The sequence below is a fragment of the Dicentrarchus labrax genome, unplaced genomic scaffold (genome assembly GCF_905237075.1).
Source record: "Dicentrarchus labrax unplaced genomic scaffold, dlabrax2021, whole genome shotgun sequence".
Lineage (NCBI taxonomy): Eukaryota > Metazoa > Chordata > Actinopteri > Moronidae > Dicentrarchus > Dicentrarchus labrax.
Genome location: NW_026136713.1, coordinates 5,233,152 through 5,253,390, shown reverse-complemented (window position 1 = coordinate 5,253,390; position 20,239 = coordinate 5,233,152). Strand labels below are relative to the sequence as shown.

The window sequence follows — 20,239 nt, the reverse complement described above, 5'->3', positions numbered from 1 at the left end:
AAATAAAATACAGTCTCACATTTTGTTTTCATTTCAAACTCAGATTGCCTGTTACAGAAACAGGCACAATGCTTGTTTGTTTGTTTTTTGGACTGTCTACAAGAGATGAAATCCACGAAAAATGTTTCCCTGGTTATCATATTAAATCCTTCAGTATCAAATAATAAACAAATTATTGAATTTCTCCATGGTCTTGTCCTCCAACTTAGGCAGGAAAGATTTTTAGTCACAGGGGAGATTTTAAGGTCTGAAAAATGATTAAAAAGGGCAATTTTTCTGGATATGTATTTTCTGACTGTGTAGTAATTTCCCTAAGCTGCCGTTGGACATGACAGCATTATCACTTTGCCTTTGACACTGTGGAAGATAAAGCAGTGGGGACACCAAGGTCCAAATATGTTGCTTTTATAGGTAGGAGCTGTCCCATTCATCATGTGCTAACACCTAGAGCTCTCTGTAATCCCTGTCCATAAGTCAGCGTGGGGCAGGTATCTTCTGCCCTGCCACAAGGTAAACTGAGGATGTTATTTTAGAGTATCTGGGAAAACAAAAGGTGACAAAGGCTTTAAAAAAATAAGGCTTGATAAAGAAATGTTTGAATACTCCTGCCGTGTGAGTAAGTAAATGCATAAGGACACAAACGCAAGAGAAAAAAGACAAAGCATCTTTCAGAAATCAGTTTATATAACAAAGTGGTTATTATTTAGTATCATATTCCATTACATATTCTATTGAAGGACAGTGTGCATAACCATTTTGCTTTTTTCATGTTCTTAAGGATACAAATAAACTTAAAATGTTACAAATATAAACGTTTCTTAAGACAATAAAACATACTCAATGACAACAAGGAAGGTAGGCAGGGATACGGCAGCTTACACATCATGGTCGAACAGGGTTTGTCAACAGTTATGGCCGCTGTTTGTTGATTCAGCCGCAATTGGTCTTCCACAAATCAATAGTAAGCACTAACAAAGTGGGAAAGAACTGGATATGTGGCAGCTGGAACTATTTACCAAAAGAAATACATTGCAAATAGTTCACTCTGTTAGTGGCAATGTCGTATTCAAACATCTCAAACAACTCTTCCTCTGCTCTGAGGAGAATATCTGGTGAGGTAAAGTGCACAGTCAGTGAGTGTAAGTCACAAACTTTCCTTAATCAAAGCTCTTGCCACCAATCACCACCAAAATGGCACCTTTACAGTTTTGATCAATCTTTCATACCCCTGCCTCCTCATTCTTACAATTACCATGAGCACAAGTCATATCATTAGTTCAGGTTTGTTAGTCACAAGCTAAAAGACAATGGAATGATGGGGCCAAACAGAGAGGCCTGTTTTTCACACTAAAATGGTGGAACAGTTCAGGTTCTTTGACCTGAGACTCTCCTGCTATTTTCTATAAAAACACATTATTCTGGTTATCCTAAAAGATGGATTGAGGGAGAAATACAACAATCACTAACAGGGTTGATGAAGAATGTTGTCATTGTAGAAGTTTCTCTTTTAGAGTAGCGGCTTTTATTAAGAAACTATATTTAAACTTTTATGTTTTGAGCCATTTATCTGTTGAAGGGCAACAAATCTACGTTTTATGTTGCGCCAATTCACAATGCTATTGTTCATAGTGATCAATGCTGCAAGAACAATGTATGATCTGGAACTTCTACAATGGCTAACACCGTACAGTAGCTTACGTTCTACAATGGCATTTTTTTTTTTTACTCCAAATAAAAAACATCTTACAAAAGATGTTTTAGATAGGAAATAACACGTTTTGTAATCACATCAAAATCTCCTACCTTGAATGACAGTTCTTAATTGGATCAATGTCTATTAAACAATGGTTAAAATATATATTTTCTTAAATCAAGTTTTTATGTCTGTACATTTTTTCTCATACTTTGACCAAAAACTTTTACTCCCTTTGATATACAAAACAAAACAAAAAACAGGACTTTTCCACCATTGCGTGGTGAGAACTGCGCTTCCCATATTAAAAAAAAGTTGGCACATATGAAAACAAATCTGATGTGATTAAATAATTAAGAAAATATTTTCAGTCAAATTATTCATAAAAGAAATAGACATTTTATTTGTCAGCCATTGTTTTGGCATGAACAGTAGCCAATCAGAAGGTGTTGATGGGAAAACCGATATATTCAATATTTTAAACTGGCGCTGCAATGTTGAGGACAAAGGGCGAGTCGCGATTAGAAGGAAATCACTACCTTCGATGGCACATCTCTATCTCTGCTGTATACAACACATCCTTAAAACTCCTATCCACGCAGAATCCCTTATGCGGAAACCTCATTCTCTATGCTTTCTCTGTGCGACCACTCAAACCTTATATTCAGAGGAGAATTATTGTCTTCTTAAATATTCAGACTTCTCGGAGCACTGTGGATGCACCTTGAGCCGAGATGATGTGTAAAATTGCATTTTTAGAAGCATGCAAGCTGGGAGAGGAGGCATCATGAAACAGACACATCACAAGCTGCACTGGCAGATTGTTTAAATGAAAAATCTCCATCTATTCAGCCCAGGAGTCAAGCACACTGAATCCTATTTTGCCTGGGTTCCTGTTCCGATTACTGAGCTGGCATGGTGTGCACACACGTACACACACACACACACACACACACGGAGGCCCAAACAAAAACACACACAGCCTAAAGCAGAGTTATAGTATTACTAAAGAACTCGTGTTTTGGTAAAAGGGTCACTTATGCCATTAGTGCTGGGGAACTGGAGGGTGTTTGGAGACTCACTTGCTAAGACAAGCATCATCTCATCTTCTCTATCCCTTAGTTGATTATTTTTAGGAGCATCTGCTTACAGTGTAGGGCAGTGAGGGGACAGGGCCGCCCTAGGCATGAATATATGAATAAATAGTTTATGTGAAGAAACTGTGTGACAGTGGGTCCTTACAGAGGAACAAAGCTAACAGCAAAGTTTCAACTTTATTTTACACGAGCACCAAGCAATCAGGTGTTTGTTTCAATGCTGAAAGCTTCATCGAGTGAACGAGGTTAGTGAAAACAGATGTCAAGTATTTAGTTATGACTTCTTGCTTCCCTACTGGAAACAATGTCTTTTTAATACAATATTACAGTTTGTAGTCCTAAATCCCTTCAATGTTTAAGCCATGGATTCCCTCAGTAGAAGTTTTTTTTTTTTTTTAACGTATGAACAATTTGGTTCCATAATATAAAAATAGCAGTTGAATCCACATGACACTGTTTTCCTTGTTTTTCCTACAGACCTTGTTTTTATTCATCCATTTTTTTTTTTTTTAAATTGGAAAAAGTGGAGCAAACTTTTCACCATTGGTCTCCAAACAGAACTGACTTCTTTTTAGCGCCTTCATATAAAAAAAAACAACACACAGATTAGATTAATATTAAAAAACGTTGCAACACCTTTGTATAGTCAAGCTTCCCCCGTGAAAACCTGTGTGACTGCAGGAAAGGTCAAAGGGTCATGTTAGCTCCACTAGGCAGTTATGTGCATTTAGTAAATGTGTCAGTCTCTCGCGCTAACAGCAGAAGCGACCTTGGGACAGAGATCAGCACCCTGAAGGCATTGGTTAGATATTACACAACTAAAAATAAAAATGCATCCTGTCAAAATGGAGACTACACTCAAGATCCGTGAGTCACATGCTGTGACATATAGGCGCAGACAGGGGCCAACTCTTGTGGCTTTGCGGGATATGGAATAAAATAAAATGATTCACGTGGACTCTTGATGTCGGTTGAAGGAGGGATTGACAGACAAAAACAAACAAAAACATTTTTAAGCCATCACTCCCGCTTCTGTTCAGAGTTTGGTGACTTGTTCAAGCAAACGTCAGCAGGTAGTTACATGCCAACATGGGTGTTGAATCCCTGTCTTCCATTTATTTAAAGGACAGCTGGCCCGCTGCCCCTCTGTTGAATGTACTGTGTGGTATGTTTGTCAGGATGATAAGCATACACTATGGTACAGTCTCTCTTGGCAGAATGTCTATTTTCAGCACGCACTGCATGTTAACTGTAGTATTCTGATTACTGTAGTAGAAGGCTTAGACTTGCAATAATCAAAATGGATTTCCAAGCAATGAAAACCTTTCATTTCAAACAGCAGCAGCCTTAAAAACATTATTTTTTTCATTTCATTACTTTTTATAAATCAGACTATCTAGAGAGGACGTGAACATTTAGAGTGATGAGAAAGTATTGAATAAATATGTAAGGCGTCAGACGAACAGCATGAACATTGACAAATGTCTGTTTGTGATGTACTGTAGATTCTTCAGCTCTGTGTGGCTTCTTTAGGCATTTTTGTTTCATACTTGGTGCTGTGTGTGTGTGTGTGTGTGTGTGTGTGTGTGTGTGTGTGTGTGTGTGTGTGTGTGTGTGCGTGCGTGCGTGCCACAGTGAGGGGTGGTCTATCCCTCCTTCAGATGTCTTCCAGGTCACCTCGCAGGCCTCTTTGGCACTTATCTAGCGTCTTATGGTAGGCGCGGGTGATCATCGAGCTTGGTGATTTGCGTTGTGGCGGGAACGAGACCTTTCCAGGACTGCGCGGCGGTTGTCTGTTCAGAGGAAGAAAAAAGAAAAGACAAAAAAAGAAAGAATCAGAAATGGCGAGTGAGACTGAGAAAGAGCAAGAAAGTGTTGTTACATTGATCCATACTGGCACACAGGAGCTCAAGTAAATGAAAGACTGTATAGAGAAACTAAGTGAGGCAGAGAAAGGAGACAGAGAGGAGAGAAGAAACAACATGAAGCAAATCCAGGCTGATTGAGAGCAGAGCAGCAGGGGAGGACGGAGAAACAGAAGAAGCTGCTGGAGTTGAGGTGCTTGTGTCTGGTGTCATAGTAACTCCATTCAGCTCCTGATCCAGGCTTCCACTCAAGAGCCCCTCAACTGCTCTCACATCAGATGCAGCATATGCACAGGAGACAAAGTAAATGCACACAAGCAGGCACACACACAAACAGGAAAAACAAGCAGCGGCTTGTAATAAGACTGTATATAGTTCAACACTTACAGAACACTTGTTTGAGTTATACAATCATTCAGAAAGATTCTTTGTGACATGAAAGGGTACAGCATGTAAGGATACCAAACTTTGATTGAACAATTCTAATATAAACCCAAAAAACGCAGATACAATTAAATCAGAAGTAAAAAGTGTATAAAATAGTGGCTTCTACAACGCCGGTGGTTGGTGGCACTGAATGGTCAGAAAGCGAGGCCAGTATCACTTTGGGTTTTCTCAGTTGCCAGTTCTATGACAGAGTCATACAAACACTGCCTCCCATGCTATCCAACCATGTCTGCCCAGAAATGCCCATGGCATCCGTCGGGCAGCCAGGTGGCAGGTGGGGCTGGACTGAACCAGGAAGCATAGCCATGGTGATGACTGCAGGCACACCCACACAGGACTCCCTGGTGTTTCCAAGCGTGCCGCCACCACTATGCCCATTACTCAGTGCCAGCTGTAGGGTGCCAGGCATCCCGGGTTGGGCGTTGTTTAATGGCACTCTCTCCATCCATCATGTCAGGTAATGAGCTGAGAGTGACTGTGATGGCTAGGAACACATACACAAACATGTACACACACACACACACACACACACACACACACACACACACACACACACACACACACACACACACACACACACACACACACACACACACACAGAGACTCCCACCATCGGAGTAGAGAACAGAGCAGCACTCCTTCAGATTGGATACAAAGCATCATGCAGATGGTGCACAGGAGGAGAGAAAGGGAGAAAGAGGGAGGGAAGGAACAGAAAGGAAGACAGATCGAGATGTTTAAAACAAGGAGATGAAAGGTTCTGTATTCTCTGTTCAGTTAAACGTACGTTCAAATACAGTAAATTATCGTTAAAGCTAACATGTTTGTGCAGTGCGTCCAAAAACGTCATTACCACTTATCCATGCACTGATTGTTACATCCACAGGTGCTTCGGTCTGTAAGCAGGACTTATACAACCTCCCTCCTTTCAAAACAAACTTCAATAGTACACAAAGAAAAAATGGGGACAGAACTGGGGAAAAAAGTAGATCATACATAATCTACCCTTGCCAATCATTTGCAAACCCAATTGCTGTAACCTCATTTCTGGGCAAGCAGTCCCCTTTGCCCCTCCGTTTTTCAAAGGAGCATAAAAAACAGATCTGGGAGAATACAGACCCTTTATCTCTAATGGGGTAGGGGGGGTCATCTCGGGCTACATCTATTACTGTAAATAGGATGGGGAAAAGAAGCCAGCAGAAAAGATCAAAGAGAAGACTTTACAAAAAATACATGAATTAGGAGACAAGTTAAATCATAAAAGACAAAAAGCATAACAAAAGACATAAAAGACTGGAACAATCCACACACAGATCTATACAAATTACAACTACTGGGGGTTTGATACTATTTTGTACAACATATAAATTTGATTAACATTATATACTGAATACCCACCATCAAAGCAACCTTTTAAAATATTTTTTATTGCAATATAACAGTGTATGTGGTTTGTATCAAGTGATGTGATTACAGTAACACAACACACACCCAGGGCTCCAGCTCTCCTCACCAATACAGTGCACTTATAGTTAACCTTGGTATTGATTCAACCTACAGGTTCATTGATACTAATATGAGCCCTGTGCACTAAACAAGAAAACATGCTTGTTGGCGCTGTTATTTGAAAAGGAAGCCATTTTGTATGCTGTGTAATCTGAAAACAATGCAGACCATTAGTGAGACCACTTGTTGAAGCCCAATAGGAACAATGCCATAAAGCAGGCCGCTTTTGAACAGAATAACAAATAAATAAAAAAAACTGCCCTTTTGGGTGTTATTGCATCTTGCCCAACTGCCTGAATACACGGGAAAGCCTTCGTCAAAGACTTCGCTATAAAAAAAAAAAAACTTCCAGCAAAATGCATCTCCCATCAGAGGATCCTTGAGCGGAGAGCTATTGGCTTCTCATAAAGACTTTTCTTTTCCTATCTTCAGGTGCATAAAAGCCCATCCTTTCCCACCCCACATCAATCTATCACAACAATTGAACAAACAGCAGCCATTTCTACAGGGAGAGAAACATTACTACTAGCCTCTACAGAATTGAATTCTTCAAGCACACATACACACACATACAGGCAGAGAGGGAAACAAAGTGAGACTGGGGGGGATAAGAGGAAAAGATCCACACAAAAGACAAACTCTACGGCTTTTTTGGAGCACTGATTGTGACTCTACTCGCATTGGTTTTGATGGCTTCTTTACCTGCTTCTCCCAGAGGCAGCATCTTTTCCGAGTTACAGTAGGCGCAACACAGAGGAGCACAAGAACAGGAGAAAGAAATTGACAAAAGAAGAGCAGGTATTCCATGTTACAGCAGGGAGATGTTGGCATACCAGAACTTAATTAAATGCTGGCTGGCAACGTTTCTCAAAATGTTACTAAATGCACAGAGGATTTCAATGAGGGTGGGCAGATGGAGGGGGAAGTCACTGACAAATTCACACACTGTACTGTATCTTTTTCTCTCTCTCTCACTCACACACACACACACACTCACACACTCACACACACACACACACACACACACACACACACACACACACACACACACACACACACACACACACACACACACACACACACACACAGAAGGAAATACATTGTTGTTTAAGTGTTCAAGCGGGGCACAGAGAAACAGCACAGTGCATTGCTTTGAGGAAATCACACACACCCTCCCCCCCTCTGTTTCTAAAACACACAAGCGTATCCTTGCATGTATATCATGATGATCCCTGCCACAAGGGAAAGGCTCGGAATAAGACAAGGGTAATAGGAGGAGAGGACGCCAAGATTACTAAACAGCTACAGCATAGGCCTTAAGCCGGCGCAGTCAACTCCAACCTTCTCCTGACTCTTTGGATGGCCTCCAGTGAGTTGTCATTTCATGTTATGATAGACGATAGTTTCCCCAGTGGATCCCCCAAAAGAGATTAAGTATCATAATGACTTTTGTGTTACTGTCGTCTTTGGCTAATTACGTGGAATTACATCATGATAAGGCTCTATGATCCGCAAAAGAAGGAAAAGCTGCCAGTCATCTATCAAACGCTTTCAGCATGGGATACTTTGAGGAATTACTTTTCGTGGCCAGTATAAACAGGAAACCTTTTGGAAGGATTATGCTGTGTTAAATATCGTCTGGGCAGAACAAGACTCTGGGCCAAAACCTAAACATGGTACGCACATTCATCAAGGCCACGATAACAAGGTCAGGATCACATAATCACCAATCATGTGTGCAAATAGCTGCAGAAGGCAAACAGGATGCATCATAAAGCAGGACTACAGCAGCATCTATTGTAGAATATCTTTGAAAAAAAAAACATGTATTCGCTGTCTTTTGTGCTAAACAAGTGAGCAACGACATGATTTCTCTGACATGTCACCGCCTTTGTCTAATTCTCTCTCCGAGTAGCTCTGCACTTCATATTTTGATGAGATAAAACATAATAAAGGTGATTAAATCTCTTCTGCACATCAACATGTTGTGTTTGCTTCTATGTCGAAGGGGAGAGCGTCTGCAGCACCAGCAACAGCAGCAGCCGCAACCTTCTATCACCTCTTTTCATCTCCTCCACCTCCCTTTCCCCCCTTCCCCTCTGCCAGCCTCCAAGCTACAGAGTAATGGAACTCCCTACACAGAAACAAGATACGGTGTATAAATGGGATGCAGAGGGAGAGAAGCTATTTCTTCCTACTGAAAGTTATGGGCCGGGTATCGCAAAACTACAGTCGTGGCAAACACAGCCCCTCGTTCACTGGTAAGAGTAATCACCCCAAACAAGGAGCAGGGGAGGAGAAAAAATAGTGCCACTGAAGAAAAGATGAGTTCAGTTGTGGAGAGCTGGAAAAAAGAACAGGGGAGAAGGGTGATAGGATGGTGGGTCAAAGAAGAAAGAGTGTCAGTCACCCTTTTTTATCTGATGTTACAAGTCACTCATTGATTTATTAGAAGGAGCTGAAATGTATACAAACCAATGCATGGTAGAAGATCAAAGGATTACAAGCCCAGCATGCTTTCTCTCAGATACCGCTCTATATATGCTAGGCTCGATTCTTTTCGTTTTTGTCTTTTTTTTTTTTTTTTTTTTACAGAAGAATGTCTAGGTTTTCAGAAAAGAGCAGTTTGATTTAATCCAATATCTGCTGTAATTTTATGTCCACACGAATCCAAAAGTTGTTTTTCCTGCTGCAAGAAGACACTGTTTACAGCAGACAATTGCCATCTTTTGCTTCTGGTGACAAAAAATTTTTTTGTGATAGAGTAAGTAAGTAAACCAACAAACAAGAAGTTGTTAACCCATGTAATGACTGCACTGCAAATTGTATTTTTTTAAATTCTTATCTTCTGTATGAATTTTGCTATGTTTTTACATATTTTTTATATGTATCTATTTATACAGTTAGAGGCACAGTGTACATTAATAGACTTTTCTGTAAATGTGCCAGTTTGGCACATTAGTTGACTTCATAATTGAAGACCATTCGCTTTTCTTCTAATAATATTTTATCCAGTGTAATATATTGATATATCCAGTTTTGAACTATTATTGATTTCTTATATGTCCTGGAAGGAGTTTCAAAAATTCCTGGGTAATGAACAGGTTACTTTCAAACAAAGTCAACTGTACATGACTGAATAGGTGTGCTTAGCTAGCCAACATGTCTGTCGACAGGCTGCGATCCTCATAGCGAAAACAGAACATGTCGTATGGCTGCATTGTATTACAATCTTACAACTGTAATCTCTTCACTTCTCTCTCCTTTTTTAAGAAGTATCACCTAAATGAGGGAGGAGTACAAATGTCAGGGGATCTAAGAGTGAGGGGGCTACAATCCAGTGCTTGATGTGTTTTGGTGTGTTTTCTCAGGATGCCATAGCAGGCAGAGGCGATCAGAATGGCATGACAAGAGGGAAATGCTTAAGACAGGCCTGGATAAACATGCTGAGGCAAGATACTGAAATTCTCTCACTCTCTGTATTTCTCACACACTGTCTTTCTTTCTGTCTCGCTTTTTCTTTTTCAATTTCCTTCCCCCTGTCCTCTCCTACTTTTCTGATTTTAAGCCCCCCCTTATTACTGACATTACCTCCATGTTTACTACAACAAGTGGGTCACTTGTGATTTCTAAAATCCCAGCATGCACAGAAAGCAATCTAAAAACTAACAACAAATTTGAACTTGAAACAGACACTAAATCTCACAGTATTCAGATTAGCCGCTCATGTATACAAGTTCACATTCCTGCGTGACAGTTTGTATACAGAATTTGGAGGCAAAGTGAGTTTAACTGACAGTTGGTTGAGATAAACGGTAACGAGGAGGGGTTTGCAGAGAGCAGGGTGGTCATAACATGCAATCGGTTTTGACAGGGCAGGGATGTGGTTAATCTTTCCGCGCTCCTATCACCACTCTATCTCAGCGGGTACTGTGCTGTGCATGCTCATCAATACTGGTGACTGACCCAGATAGTGAATACAGCCATTCTTTCGCCCAACAGCCTCTCACGACTCCCTATCTCCGGATTCCATTTATGTTCCAGACTTTGACGAAAACTGGGCTGTTCACCGTCACTCAAAAAATGGCATGAGGGCTGATTTTCTTGCCACCGCCACGGTAACCACTTTTTTCCTCTTATTGCAACTAGCGCCATTTCTCCCCGTAGTGCTCTTATTGTCAGACACACTGTGCATAAATGCAGCCCATTTCTCTGTCATGCTTCCACATTCACATGGCATGTAATGTGCACACATTCACTACCCTGCTGAAAGGAGCTTGGTATCAGAGTAATGCCTCCTGACTGCTTGGTAGAAAATATGTTTACCTGCACATGTTCATATACAAATGCTTATTTTCAGAGGGAAGAAAAGTAATAGTTTATCTCCTCAGTAGGTAAGCTTTGACAGGTCTCTACCAGGGACAAAACAGCAGGAGAGGTAGAAAAAGAGGTTTTACGTGTGTTTGTGCATGTAAAATTTGTGTGCACCATATGCACTTTAAGCTCTGTGTGAATCTATGTGTGTGGTAATCTCAAAAAAATCCATCATCCTCTTTGAAGCTTGGCTAAGATTTGTTACATTTGTGATTGAAAACAACAAGCCTGACAGACTACAGGTACCACAGATTCCTCGTTGGGCCCCTCAGGTTCAGAAATCTCCTTAAAATATCTCTGCTGGACATGATTCCTCAGTCACGGAACAATACCTCTTGGCATTCTGGGATGCTGCGGAGGCACACACAGCCCAAATGAACAGTTATATGAAAACACTTTTGCGATCGATCAGTGCCTGAGGCAAAACTCCCATTCATGATTGTCCTCTCAGCAGTCAAGTTTCAGGAGGCAGGCTTCAACCTAAGTATAACCATGAAAGAAAACAAATATCCTCCAGAGTAAATTCCTGAAACTGCTAAGCATTGCCCACCTGTTTGCCTGCTGTTTGAGTTTACTTTACTTTGACATTATCTCGCTACTTTGGCACAACACTAAAGTTAACATTGTAGTTTAGAAGCCTGGTGGTATAGGATTTGCAGTACACTATGTGCAGTACAGGGAGCAGGAGCATTTCACTCCAGGGCTGCGACTTACAATTTTTTTCATAATCATTGAATCTGTCGATTATTTTCTCAATTAATTGTTTAAGAGTCCACGGTGACATCATAAAATGTCTTATTTTGTCCGACCAACAGCCATCACACAAAATACTCCATTTACAATATTTTAAGACCAAGAGAAGAACCAAATTCTCATGTTTGACCTAATAATTGTTTTTTAAAAGAGTTGAAGATAACGTTTTCTTTCAATCAACTAATCATTGCTCTAATTTACTCCTCCATTTGCTCAAGTTGACTTCATGCATAAAGGGCTACGTGCAGTGTCAGAATATGTACACTAGACTGAAGTTTTTGATTTGGGGCTTCACCAGCAGCCCGCGACTATGACCACAAGGCATGCCGGAGCCATGGAGAGCACAGATGGGGCCTGTAGCAGAGGCCTGTGTTTCACAGGCCTGAGCCAGGAGAGAGAGTAATCCATCAGGCCAAGGCACTCTGCTGCCTAGGGGGGCCAGTCATTGACCTTATAAGACTGATTGGGCCTCTGTGGGAGGCCAGACCCCCTGACTACATGGACATCAGTGCCTGGCTTGCTCCACTGAGGCTGGATCTGAACTGGACCGAGCCAAAGCAGTGACCTGCTTCCGTTTGGATTCTGTGAAGGGAGCAATCTAGATCACAGATAACATTCTGCAAAAACATGTTGTGTGGAAAATACAGTCGAAACTTTAATATTTTACATCTGAACTAAAACAAATTTAGCAAACAACACTTCATACATATATTAAAAATAGGTCATCCCTCTATCATAACGAATTCATAACCCCTGTGCATATTTGCAGGCTCATATCAACCCTGAAACTGACATGACTATAATTACAAGGTGCTGTAATTAATTCAATGTAAAACTTCAGATGAAGTGATAGGAATCTAATTACTTCATCTAACGGTCTTCTGAGCCAACGAGGTCAGAGACAGTATCAGCCAGACGACCGTTGGTACCTGCGGCAGCCAAAGCAAGCCACATGATTGACAGGTGAACGAGTAAACAGAGAGATAGTTAGACAAATGGAAGCTAAGATATAGTTTGACAGACAGATGGGAGCGTAAATGGATGGTTTGGCAGCATGATAAGGTAAATAGGCTGATGGATCACCAAACAAATGTGGGAGGAGGAAGGAAGAAAATAAAAGAGAAGAAAAGAAAAGAATGCCTGCCTGCAGACAACAAAAGATAGGAAGCCAGATAGCCTGATAAACACAGATGGATTGTGTTGATACACGGGAAGGTGGGGCAAGATCGATAGATTGTTTTATTCTATTTGCTTGGCAAACTGGAGATTTGATGTGGCTGGTATCAAGGCGATCTGTTTCCGACGACGCCAGGCGTGACTGTTACAGATGGCGAGATAGTGACACATCTCAATCTTCGGCTAGCGTCAGTGTTACTCTCAGCTGTAGTGCTAGCACCCCCTTCAGCTCTGGCACTTCTGACTGCTGTCAAAAATGCACATGTGCGTAATGTATCATTTTCTATAAATCCATACCCCCCCCGATACAGGATTTCACATCGGTTGGGGGTCTAAATTAGTGAGTGAGAATCGCAAGGTGAGGTATGGATACTAGGTGTTAACCCCTGACACTGGCGAGGATCTGTAGCTTGGAGAGGAATCAGGACTGGGTGTCTCAAAATGGAGAAAGGGTTGGATTCTTAGCTTCTACTCAGATTTGAGAAAAACAAAATGGATGCCCTGACAACCCGACACCTCATTACTGCTGCTTGCGTTTATCATGTCAAAATGGAAGACAAGGGTATGTGAAGTTTAGAGGCAAGGGCTCTCCTAGTTAGAAAGGTGGCTTTTCTCTGTGGCTGCTTGAGGGACATGGGGGTGCACTGCAACAGCCTTGATGAGTGTTGCAGGGCTTATAATAGACAGAAAAGGCCCAGAAAGCATGCCCTTTAGAGGTGCAGCATCTCTCACTGTCTGACAGCTTACAGGGCCTAGGCTCCACAATGACACCTTCACAGTGCGCTCAAGATGACACACAAACACACGCTCACAGGTGCATAATGCTCAGACACATATTCTCAGAAACACAAATAAGTTTGGCAGCACACACGCACAATTACACACAAACATACATAAACACATGCAGACTCACGGTCTTTCACACACACACACACACACACACACACACACACACACACACACACACACACACACACACACACACACACACACACACACACACACACACACACACACACACACACACACACACACACTAATCCGATGTGGAGATAATACTTGACAAGCTGAATCTCAGCATCATGCCGACAGTATTAATACTTATAAAACAAACCAGGCTATAAAAACATCCGGCATTCACTCCAAGAAGGGGGTTATGGAAACAAACATCTGTTTGTGCCATGTTAAAGGAAGCAGTACATCTCCTTCACTGTAAACAAAAATATAGCTAAAGCCCTATCTCTAGGAATAGGGTTGGAATTCTGTCAACATCACATCATAGGTGCAGTATGAGTGTCAATCCAAGTACACAAGGGAAGGGCACTGCCCATCAGTCTTTTAAAATATCTCTTGCCATTACTATTACACTGTCGTACACAGCATTTTAGTGATGAATCAATTAGTTGATAAAGTCGATCAACAGAAAATGAATCATCAAACCATTTTGACAAATAATTTGCCAAACATTTGATGTTTTCAGCTTCTCAAATGTGCAGATATTTGTGAGCAGTGCTCCGTTTAATATAATTGCAAACTGAATATCTGGTCTGTGTAGGAGTGTTACTCTGATCAAATGAGCAATTATAAAGTGTCAGTTTGGGCTCAAGGAACTTGCGATGGACATTTTCCCCTTTTTTCTGGCATATCATAGACAAAACAATTCATCAATTCATCTAAATAAAAATAAAATAGTAATCAATACAAAAAAATAACTGTTAGTTGCAATCCCTATGTATTGAATAGTAAAATAATCATCTGCCATTTCTGCAACTGCTGTACATTATATAATCTTTTTTACAGTAACTCCTTCAGATTATGATGTAGAAATCAAAAATATAGATTGGGAAGTTTATTTTTTTAAGATTGATAGCTCAGTTCAATAATGACCTCAAAAAATAAAATCTTAGACAGCTGTTACAAGTTTTCCAGCAACAATCCAAGCCGCCATCCAATCTCAGGATTCTCTAGGACCCCTCACCACTGATGCCTTACCCAACTTAATAAAACATGGTGTTGTGAGTTATTTATTTATTAATTCCCTTTTTGATGTGTCCCAGCGTGCAGTGAGAGTGGTGGTGGAGATCATAGCAGGCCTTGCAGGCGAGCGCAGCCTTGCTCTTTCCTCCATGCCATCACCATCAGACCCATTTGGCCATGTGAAGATGCTCCCCTCTGTTCACATGGGGGGTTGCAGGGTGGGTGTGCTTCCAGAAAGACTTTTCACTTTCTCTTTTAATATAAATCATTCATAGTGAGAGATGCTCCCTCATGTACACAAAACACCACAACCCTCCCTGTGATGGGCTACACTTTGCTACCTTCATGTTTTTGCTTGTGCTTCGCCTGTGTGGCTGTCAACGTGAGTTTTTGTGTACAAGACTTAAAGTAGAGGTGGTGGACGCAGAACATATACGTGTACTGTACAGCAGAAATGTAACTTCTTGTGACTTCTAAATCAAATTATTGCAAACTTCTTTTTTGATAGGAGTTATTGTCCTTCTAACAGGAAATGTATTATAGGCAGCCAAAGGTGAAAAAGGCATTAAGAGAAATACAGCAATTTATTCACCTTTCTAAACAGGTTGTAGATGTGTCTGTGCCGTGACTGTGTGATAACCTCATTCACAGTTGTGTGGAGTAAACGCTAATTATTCTATCTTTCTTTCTCTACACACGTCTGACAGTCACTGTCTATCAGAGCTCCATTATGTCCACAATTTGAACAGAACATGTGGGTAAGTGTCTGCATCCATGCATCTGCATTCGTGAAAATATATCATGTGTGTTTGTGCACGTGTGCTAGTGTCTAAGGGAGGTTGTGCTGTTGGGTTTGTTGTTTTTTTTTTAACCGCCTGCAGGTTGACTACACAGCGACCAGACATCTCAAGCGACAATGGATTCAGTGTGAATGAAAAATGTATCTGTCCCCTTCACTTATTCATCAAGGAGGAAGATTTTTCTGCAGGGATGCCCTCTAGAGATGTGGCGCTCACATGCCAGGCGGCCCGCCGCCACTTTACCCACAAGGTTTTCAATAAAACAAGCAAACAACACAATTCCAACACCTATAAATAAGTGATCGTTCCTGAATAAAGTGCTGTACACAGAGCCCCTCACTGAGGCCACTCATCACAATTTAATGGAGCCCTGTACCGGCCAAAGTTATTTCGCTCCCTCTCTCCTTCCTGTCTTTCTCTATCTTTGAGCAGAGGGAGGGAACAATGGAGGTAGCTGAAACAGAAAAAGCAGAGGCGCATTCAGATCATCATCATGCCATCACCTGGCTCAACACTGGTTAAGATACAGCACTATCTGTTTCATGATTTATGAGGCTATCAACATACGCTTTCCTCCCCCCTCTTCCTCTATCCTTCTTTCTCTCTCTCTCTCTCTGTCTCATCCCTCTTACGCACACACAAGAAAACACAAACACTTACACGCAGACACACACAAACTCCTTGAGTTTCCTTCCAAGTTATTTTCTCTCTTTCTGGAGACAGGTTGTTCACAGCAGTTTGAACATTCAGAGCGGTGGCTCGCCAGATGCTTGGGCGTCTGTCAACGTGGTGCTATTGTTAGCTAGTTTTTGATAAGATTTACATGGCAGAAAAGCCATCAAATAAGATATACTACTGAGAATATGAGAAGGGATCACACCTAATCCGCACACCTGCGTCTTGGCAGTGCTAAGTCTTTTTTCCATCCAGACCAACGCACACGCTCGCAGACACATGCAACCACCCACCCACACTCACACAATCAAGACTGCAAACTTAGTGCGAAAATCTGGGAGTTACACAGCAGCTTGAGTCTGATTTAGATGTGGGTTTTCCCGGGGCTCAAAGGCTCACGATTACCATACTTGTTCAAAAACTAACACACATATAGCACACGACGCACGCACACACACGCACACGCACATGCACACACACACACACACACACACGCACACACACACAGTAGCATTACACTGCGAGTTCTCTCATATCTTGTCTTATGGTCCTTTTCCACCACAAGAGCTAAACTTGTCTAAAAATTGTCCTGCAAAATAATGTACAATAAGTGAAGTGGTTGCCTTTAATAATACTAGTCTAAAATGCCTAATTTTATTGTTCTTGAGGTGAAATTTAAATGTGGGCATGAATGCACTGAATTAACTTTTAGTTTTATTTCATAGGGTCCTTTAATTTCTGCTACTATTTGGCGGAAAAGGACCATTATAGACACACACACATACACACACACGGTGCACATCAAACCTGTGCTGATTAGAAAAGAACTGGGTCGCTTGTGCCGCGGCTAGTGACACTTTCTGCTCTGGCCCTATAAGCCCCTCAGTTACCCAGAATCCCTTGGCATCCATGTCAGAGCCAGGGCCTGCGGCAACACACCTGTGTCCACACTTCTTCACTGGGATCAATTAGCATTAAAGTTTCAAAGCTGCTCTCCCGCTGTGTGGACATAGTGTACACTGGAGGGGTACAGCCCGAGAACAGCCACAGAAAGAGACTGACAGAGACGTGGAGAGGGAGATAGATTTGTAGACACACACCAGAGCAGTCAGAAGGACACATATACTATAACTTCTTTGCCCTTAACCCTATACTAGCTGCATTTCTGGGTCCAGTTTCAGGGTTCTGGGTGTTTTTCATGTGAAGTAGTACAAGACACATTTTCACACACATATACTATATCTCATAGGTTATAAAGAGTTCGGTCTAGACCTGCTCTATTTGAAAAGTGTCCTGAGATAACTTCTGTTATGAATTGGCGCTATACAAATAAAATTGAATTGAATTGAATTGAATATTCTGTCGAAGCCAACACCAGCACATCCACGAGGACATAAGCATGCGTCATGTATTCTGCTGTGGCTGTACCTGTATTAAACACTGGCTGCTTTTACTTATCACTCTTCGTCCCCCGTTTCACTGATTTGATCTCTCCGCGACTTTGCAAATGCTTCCTTCTCACACACTTAAGCAAGATGATTGAACTTTGACAATATAATTTACTCCTCGAGAAAAGCATGATACAGAAGTACAAGGGATTTATTTTTTTTTAACTAAAGGAAATGTGGTTTATTCAGGTTCATTAAATGAAGCATTGATGTGACTTTACTGTGTGTATCTGTACTTTCTAGTTGTTTTTATTATTAATTATATTTGGATTCCAGTTCTATCTGCATATGAAATAAAGAAACACAACTATCAGTTTTGCTCTCAGCATTCAAATGAATCTATGTGAGAGAAACTCTTCTAGACCTTTCGTCATTCCTCTCACAGAAGAACAACTTTTTTTTTACATTATCAAATTCTTTTTGGCAGCTTTTCAAGTCTTACAAACACGACTGGATTCTAAAGAGGTCATCTGTTTCAACTTCAAGTATATGTCTTTGAATTTCTGCCTCATCCTCCCACAGGCAAATGTTTTTTTTTAGGTTATTGTTGTTTTTTAACTATTACTCTTCCAAAGTTCAGCATGTGGCTCTAAAAGTGTTAAGTACAAGCTGCTATCCTCTCAGATAAGCAACAACATCCTCCCTGTAACGTGAAGCATAGCATATCACATAGCTAGTCACCAGCCAACAGTTAGTCAACAGGTAGCATTTGTTTTGAAGAGACTGTAAAATCCTGAGGCTTATGCCCTGGGGAGGGGGGGAGGGGCTTTCCCACCGCAGGGTTAGTATGGATGTGTTTTGTCTGCGTGTCCCCACCAATGTGTATATCTGTGTGTGTGTGTGTGTGTGTGGCATAGAAGAAAAAGAGCACTGAGGGCAGCTGTACCTGTGCTGCCTTGTGGTTGTCTCTTGACAGTGCCCTTCACATCACAGCATGGGCCTGGATGTTGGATCTGACAGAAGTGACCTCCATGCCACATCACCCTCACAAGACACACAAACAAATGCCTACACACAAACGGACGTGCACCAAACCCAGACAGACAGACAGACAGACAGACAGACAGACAGACAGACAGACACACACACACACACACACACACACACACACACACACACCTGGTAATTGGCTGGCATATATGAAGACACAAAACTGATTCCAATGAGATGAGGTCGTGCACACGAGACAAAAAAATATCCATTAAGGTTTACATAAATACTGTACATTCTAACATATTCACACTGTGCACAGCCACAAACTGCATGCCACACTACCCCCTCTGGGCTACTTAGCCATCCAGCCCCCCTGTCAGACAGCTGCCAATAGGGATTCTAGTGGAGTGGCAGCTAGACAGCATGGGTAAACAAAAAGGGGCTGAAAAAAGAGCCTAAATCAAAGACAAAGTGGGGACTGAGTTATTCTCCCTGAGAAGGAAATCATTTGCTGAAGCATTTTTGTGCGCATGTGGGGGGTGAGAGGGTGCTTTTGACACATATGTAGTTATGGGGAGGTGGGTTGAAGAGTGTTGGGTTTGGCGGTACACTTTGACTTAAATATTTAAAATGTCAAGCCGTTTGTTCTTTACAATGCTGCTACTTCCAGAGAATTGTTGGCTAATCAGAACTGGCGTTGCATGTGTCAAACAGAAAGCAGTAATTGATGGGATTCAGAGCAGGCACAATCCAGTGTGATTGATAGGGAGTGGAGGAAGCACTGAGACTTGCATTTTTCTCCCTCTGTAAATAATAAACAATATATGTCACTTATGCTGCTGTGTGGAATTTAGTAGAATGATTACTTTATTTGCCATCTCTTCCCTAAACTCTTCAATCAATAATGTGCTAACATAGCCACCTTCTTCAACTGATTAGCCTTATCTTAATCCCCATAAACACAATGTCATTACAAGTAAATCCATTTCCTCAGCACTCTTTCCACCAGCGACATATTTTCTTGGCCTCCCCTAGGCCTAATTGAAATTAAGTTAGGTGACCTTTGGGGTGCCTATAGGGGCCTGCTTGTTCCACTAGCCCCTTACTATATTTCATTTGCTAGAACCTCGTAAATCAGCCTGTTGAACTGGGCCGCAATGATGGTCTCGACCTTTCTCATGACATTTCCAAATGGCCACATCCTCTACCTAGGATCATGGCACCATGAAAGGCACCCAGCCATAGTATATGAAGATGAGAATGAGTCCTCTACAACAAGCACATGGGAGCAAATGAAGCGGTGGCATTGGGAAATGGAACTGGAGATTGGCATTGATAGTCAAAAGTGCTGTTATGTGTGCAGAGCTTCGCATGAGAAAGTTTCTCACTGAAAACACGCTGCATTCCTTGCATACTATGAGCATGTAAAAAATGCTTTTGACTTTGAGAATACTTAATCAAACATTTACAATACACACTTGAGCGCTGTGTAAAA

At 41.4% G+C, this 20,239-nt stretch overlaps 1 protein-coding gene across 1 annotated transcript in view; it reads right to left on the bottom strand.

Moving 5' to 3' along the window:
• Positions 1 to 666: 666 nt before the first annotated feature.
• diaph2 (diaphanous-related formin 2) overlaps positions 667 to 20,239 on the bottom strand; it is a 370,395-nt gene continuing 350,822 nt past the window's right edge. Inside the window, 1 exon segment of the mRNA XM_051419022.1 lies at positions 667 to 4,583. Coding sequence (XP_051274982.1) covers positions 4,519 to 4,583 — 65 coding nt within the window. The 3' untranslated portion in view covers positions 667 to 4,518.